Source organism: Myotis brandtii, unplaced genomic scaffold (assembly GCF_000412655.1).
Source record: "Myotis brandtii unplaced genomic scaffold, ASM41265v1 scaffold536, whole genome shotgun sequence".
Taxonomy (NCBI): domain Eukaryota; kingdom Metazoa; phylum Chordata; class Mammalia; order Chiroptera; family Vespertilionidae; genus Myotis; species Myotis brandtii.
The window spans coordinates 925,612-932,483 of record NW_005369967.1 but is presented as its reverse complement, the minus strand read 5'-3'; the positions used below and the strand labels follow the sequence as shown (position 1 = coordinate 932,483).

Here is a 6,872-nt window from a genome sequence, read left to right as displayed (position 1 = left end):
GGGGGCGGGATGGGGAGGATGCTGAAACTCCCAGAGGAATATCTGAATTGGTGAAACTCACAGCCATTGTCTGATGTCTATCTCTTTGGCCCTCTGTTTTGAAGTAGCAGAGTCTATTCCAACTAGATTCATGAGATAAAGCTACTTTAATTTCTAGGAGAGGGGAGGGGAATGGGGAGGAAACTAGTTTATCAAATGCCAACTATGTATTAACTACATATGCTAAGTATATAATGTATTAGTTCTTACAAAAGAAAATTTCACTTCCTCCAGAGAAATCCTTACCTTGGTATGAGAGCTTCTGAGTAATAATAATAATGATGATGATAGTGATAAAAATGTATTATAACACTACTAACATTTAACTTACTATGTGCCAGACATTATGTTGATCACTCTACAAGTAATGGGATCTCTAATGTAAAACAAAACAAAACCTCAAACTATGTATCTATAAAACTTTGCCTACCTTCTTGGGGCCCAGGAAGATTTAAAAAAATGCTTGCTTTGGCTCAAAATTCTGATGTAAGTATAGTGATAATTTCAGACCATTGGCCTTCTGGTAGTTCTTCAAGGCTTCAATTCTGAGCTCAATCACTTTTCCATTAAAGTCATTCTACAAAGAGAACATTTTTCAAAACTATTCGTACACTACTGGCTTCTCTAAAACCACTATTACCTGAATCCTTTTTACTCAGAAGTTTAAAAATGATCCTATCACGCTTAGTTTTTTAAGGTTGGGAAGAAAGTGTTTGTGATTTTTTTTTTCTGTTTCAAATAGAACAAAATCAAGACCATAGGGAAAAATGCTATTTATCCCCAAGTTACTGAAGGTGAAGCTGGAGACAGTTCTCTCCAGATGTCTCCCCATGAAACATTCATTTCTTTTAGCAGGACAATTGGTAATTGAGATAAAGGGATCAGGCTTAACATTATGAAACTAAAAGCCTTTATATTGTATGAATGAAACTGTACCCCGAGTTTAGCCTTGGAAGACATTAATACCTGAAGGTTGTTGGCTTGTTCCTGGTACCTCACCCATTCTATTTTCCTCTGTTGCTTTTCCTGGTGGAAGAAAGAGCCTCTGGGTGACAAAGTAAATTGAGATCAGAAATCAGTTTTCTCAATATGCCACAAAGACTTTAGAGTAAAATTATGGTGTCATAGATTCACTAACAAATTGGTTTCAACTGCACAGTCCTCTTAATTGGTCTCACCCTACAATTCACTCTCCAAAAGTTAAAATCTAAGTGAACAGGATAATTTTCTATGAATGAATTGGCTGAGAGAAGATTAGATACAAGCATAATACCAAAATAAATGTTCAAAAACAGATTAACAGGTGTTTTGATGTCACACAGCTATTGTGAAACTGTCATTGTTGGCACAGCTTCTCCCACTTTGCCCTCACTAACATGATTTCCCAGAACTGCAGTGTCACTCTGACTCAAATATAACGTCAAAAGGGAATCAGATCTCCTATAAATTTTTGCATCAATTCAGAAGCACATTATAGTAGAGGCATATTACTGCTGCATTAATGATATCGACTCTGTCAGCTCTAAAAGCCAGTGCCATTCAGAAAATGTGTACTACCTTCCTAATCTCCTTAACTTTCTCTGCATATGATATCTCCAATTCACTCTTGATCTTCCTAGGTGATAAGGGGGTTTCAGGAGCCTGGGGTGAAAGAAGAGAGCTAAAAAAATAGGAGGCCCCAGGAAAGAAGTACAAGGTCTTAGCAGACAATAAGTCCAGTATATCCTAAAGGCCCAGATCTTACCTATCTGCCTATCCAAAATAGCCCTGATTGTCAACTGCTATTTCCAGTTGTGTAGTATCAAATACCAAGAAGTCTACTTGCCTTTCCATCCTGCAAGTTTGCTTTGTTTTTAATCTGTGGTGCTTTTTGTTGATCACTGATTTCTTCTGTGTTGAATGTCTGCAGAGAGACATATTGGAAAAGCTTTAAATTAGCAGGAATGAGTAAGGGAAGTGGAAATCCAACATGGGTTAAAGCTTTTGGTTCCTGCCAGTCAGCAATCTCTCAGGGCCCTACATGAAAAGTGAACTACCAAAGGGGGTTCAGAATGGAACAAGCCCTTCCATTTGGTCCCTGGAGTGTATCTTATAATAATAATAACTATTAATTGAACCTTTATTATATACCAATCACTAGTATAAACTACTTATTTACTTACACTACTCTACTACATTAAAAACATTCTCATTCAATCCTTATAGGACTATTTTTATTTCCATTTTACAGATGAAAAAACTGAGACTTGGAGAGGTGAAGTCATTTTTGGGGATCACACAGCTAGGAAAATACAGAGCTGGAATCTGAACCAGATTTATCAGATTCTGAAGCCTGGGTTCTTAACCATTAGGCAGGCTGCTCCTCTCTCTCCATTCTCACTGTCTAAAAGTATGGGTAAGGAAAGTCAATCACAATCGAAGTCATTTGGACATCCCTTATAAAAAGTCTCTTAGGAAATCCGGAGAAGCTGGATTTTGAAAGAGGCTATTTCCTGTTACAAAAACTCAAGAACTCAGGAACTAAAACTTCTCACAATTCATAGAACTGATTTGTAGTTGCCACTGAGAAGGAGGGGATCTCAGTATAAGATGCAAGGCTTGATGGTATCCTGATTATTTGTGGAAAGGTGAGATTAAAAAATCACTCAGAGCCCTGGTTGATTGGGCTCAGTAGACAGAGTGTCGGCCCCCAAACTGAAGGGTCCTCGGATCACTTCTGGTCAAGGGCACATACATTGGTTGCAGGCTCGATCCCTGGTCCCCTGTGGGTGTGGGAGGCAACCAATCAATGTGTCTCTATCACATCAATGTTTCTTTCTCTCTTTCCCTTCTAATCTCTCTAAAAATCAATGGGAAAATATCCTCGGGTGAGGATTAACAAAAAACAAAGAAACAAACAAAAAAAAGCAATCAGAAATCACACGACACACCTGTTTTTATCACAAGACACATCTGCTCTTCTAGTCACATAGTCTGTGGAAAAGCATTCAGATACCAAGGACTTAGTCCACAAAAGAATTTCTACCTGTCTGGTTTTCCAGAAAAAGGCCCTACTATTGTTATCTTAAACAATGCAACAATTGCTGCAAAATTATAGGGGAATTAGAATTAGGTATTCAATCATTCATTCATGCCATTTAAATTTATTGATTGTCTACTGTTCCAAGCATTGTGGTATGTGCTAGGCATTCAGAGATAACTAAAGCAATCAAGATACTGGAGGAGCTCTTATTCCAAGAGCAAGGAGACAAGAAACAAGTAAAATAATAATAAAAAATAATGATGATAAGCTTATATCATAAAAAGTGTTATGAAAGACATGAACAGGGTTGCACAATAGATTGTAGGGGGGTTGCCATATTTTAGATAAAGTAAACAAGGAGGGCCTCCCTGAGGAGGTGACATTTAAACAGAGACCTGAAGGATGAGAATGATCCAACCATAAGAAAATACTATTACAGGCCAGGGCTAAAGCAAGAACAAAAGCCTTGAGATAGGAAAAGTCTTAGCATGTTTGAGAAACCACAATGAGGGAGGGAAGGACTTCTATGAGAGGAGACTAGAGAGGCAGACCTGAGCCAGATATGCCACAATAAGAGGTATCTGTGAAGGGTTTTCATAAGAAGAGTGATATGATTTGATTGTTTTAAAAATATCACTTTGGCTGCTATGCAAAGAATGAATTAGAATGAGGCATGAGTGGAAGCAGGGACATGAAGAAAATGAGGATATGGACCAGAGGAAGGGAAGTGTATTTGCATTATAGTCTGTAAGACAATACTTTCAAGAGATACGTAGAGGCACACCTTGTTCCATAGCATCTCCATTTCTTTCCGTAGCATCTTGTTTTTCCTTTCCTGTTTTTGGGGAAGGGTTGGGGGGTGGGGGGGAGAACCAAACAAACAGAAACATGTGTCTGTTCCCATCATTAAAGTGAAATTCAAAGAAATTATTAAGTAATAAGGGGAAAGGAGTGCAGGGACATAGTCAACCACAGAGGAAAGCAACAATGAGCCTAGCCCCAAATCCAGGAACATGAGAGATGAGTTTGATGATGATTATGATAAAAAATAATAAAAATTTTGAATAACTTTCATTATGGTAATTGTGGTATGATATTAATAGAAATGGGTTCCTCACACTGATAATACTTAAGGTGTATGATCATATGGAAATTTCTTTGGGGCTTAAACCACTCATTTCTATTTTTTAAGATCTTTTACATTGTTGATTTTAAAAAATCTTATAAAACTTTCAGAACAAACTTTTTATTTTATTTTATTTTGGTAGGAATTTTCTATCCCTTGTGAAATGTGAAGGGTTAATATGCTTGTATTTATTGACTACTAGATAAGAAGTTTTTACAAAGTTAAAGTGATAGAATATTTGCTAGCTATTAGTCCTTGTTTTCCCCAACATTTTATCTGACTTCCTTTGGATCATCCTGGACTTTCTAGATCAAGGATATATAAATGTTAGAGCATCAGGTACTAGAGATGAACCCTCTGTCTTTCCTTCCACATCAATGGAATCAATCTCTGATCAGGAGGCCATTCCCTAGAGTGCCCATCAACCTCTTACTAGATTCTGCTTCATGTCCTCTGCTTCCTTAATGATCTCCAGGGCTGAGGATTCTTCACTCCCCTTCCCTGCCATGATCTGTCTCATAATCTGCAGACTAGAAGGAGGAGAGAGACATCATAAAACATAATACTTCCTAAAGAATAATATTAATATTTTGCAACCAGTCAGAAAGTACTCTACCATGGGAGTGAGGTGGGGGCTGAAATCATGGGAGTTATGAAAGTCCTTCTGGATATAGCAGGTCTTAGTAGGAAGACTCCATTCCTAATTGACATTTGCCTTAGCTGTGTGCTCTATAATAAATTCTGTGATCTATAATGCTCAAAACGTAGGTCTTCAACAGCCAGTGAGGCTCTTCCCCACTCTATCAGAAGAATGTTTGATATATGACTTTTGGGGTAGAAGGGGCACTTTTGCTCTTTTGAAGGAAGTCAAAGAACCTGTTGTCTTCAGGATAAATCCAAGAATTATTCCCTACCCTGTCTCTGTACATCTCCCCCACCTTGCTTTTCCATATAAAGAAATTTGAGTTAGTGGGGAAACCACTTATATCCTTATGGTAGCCCCCAGGGAATCAAGCCATGAAGAAGTTTCTAACAAAATCTGAATCAATAGCAAGTCTTTGTGTGAGAAGGTATCCTTTAATGGCATTAATAATGTTTATATTGCCCTAACCAGGTTGGCTCAGTGGATAGAGCGTCGACCTGTAGACTGAAAGGTCCCAGGTTTGATTCCGGTAAAGGGCATGTACATTGGTTGTGGGCACATCCTCAGTAGGAGGTGTGCAGGAGGCAACTGATTGATGTTTCTCTCTCATCGATGTTTCTAACTCTCTATCCCTCTCCCTTTCTCTCTGTAAAAAAAGTCAATAAAATATATAAAAAAAATAATAATGTTTATATTCTTGTACTTTTTCCTTTCTAATTATAAGCAGAGAAGCAAGACTTTGTTTTTTTCTTGCCCCAAGAGAAGTCTGAGTTTCTGAGTTTGTTTGACCACAACTTTCTACCTGGCACTTATTCTCCAAAATTCCGAGCTCCCTGAGATGCTTATGATAAGGGTAGAGAATGAAGGTAAACCCATTAAGGTGAGATTGCCCAACACTAGACAGGAAATAGAGAGTTGGTGGGTCTCAAGAACAGTGAGTATCTTGGTGAAGCATTAAGACCTAACTGTCTAGTATGCTTAAAAAGATTGCCATTCCACTGCTTGGCATGGGAAGAGCAGAGTCATCTATCCTAAAGTGATTCCACAAACACGAATAAGGCGCTATTAGTGTGACCATGATAAACTGAAGATATTAAAGGCCCTTATCTTTTCTTGGGTAGATACACCAGGGAAAAGAGTAATAACTGTAACTCCATGAGATGAGGGCTGAGTCATATTAATTTTACTAAAAGAGAAAAAAGGATTCCTTGCCATTCTGATTTTATGGTTACAAATTTTTTTTACCTACTTTAGCTGAATGTCTAAACCTTTTTTTAAACAGGTAAATAATAATTGTTAATCTTATGGATTAACCTTCTCCAGGCTTTCTACCGTTAGGAAATCCTGAGTAGGGAGCCATTACCTTCTTTGTTTTTCCTCCAAGTTAGACATTAACTTTTGGAATAAGGGGTTGTTCTTATCTTCAAGCGGTGTTAGCAGCTCTAGAAGTTCCAGTTTTCTTAGTTTTAAGTCCTCATTCAATTCCTTCAAGAAGTTGCAATCTATTTTAGAACTTCTGTGGGAAGAGACACCATAGTGTCTGCATTTAGTCTGGGTTAATAGAAACTCTCTTTTTCCCTACTGGATAATTATCACTTAGCATCTTTGGTCAAAGACTCACTCACCTTGTTTTGGGGGATAAGTGAGAACCTGGAGAGTCTGAACTACTTGTCATCTTGAAGGGAAACTTCTACTTTAAGAATAAAGAGGTTTTCTTGAAAATATGTGCCTTCTTGTTCCATTCAGTTGTCATCATTTTTGTGCTGCTGTTCTTGAAACTCCTGCTGCATTGGACTGGTTTTAGCTGCAGCTTGAGGTCACAATGGTCCCAAGACCACAGAATCAACAGGTCTTTTAAGTAACTCCAACATCAATGACAGTTTGTTGACTAAAAATACTATTAACTACATCTGGTAAGTTCTTGCCTTAGCTTTAGCTAATGCCAAAAAGTTTTATTCGGAAGTCTTTGATTAAATCATATAGTCATAGAACATCTATATTATGGAATTCCTAATGTGGTAGAAAATGGCAGCCTATCAAAA

The 6,872-nt window shown here is 37.7% G+C and overlaps 1 protein-coding gene across 1 annotated transcript; it reads right to left on the bottom strand.

The window, feature by feature from the left end:
* Positions 1–982: 982 nt before the first annotated feature.
* On the bottom strand, positions 983–6,641 carry LOC106728105 (uncharacterized protein C14orf53 homolog). The gene is made up of 6 exons (XM_014549115.1): positions 6,456–6,641; positions 6,194–6,346; positions 4,621–4,717; positions 3,846–3,896; positions 1,865–1,942; positions 983–1,084 (listed from the first exon to the last, which is right to left on the bottom strand). The coding sequence occupies exons 1-6, from the start codon at positions 6,503–6,505 to the stop codon at positions 983–985; spliced, it is 531 nt and encodes a 176-aa protein (XP_014404601.1). The 5' UTR covers positions 6,506–6,641.
* Between the last annotated feature and the right edge of the window lie 231 nt (positions 6,642–6,872).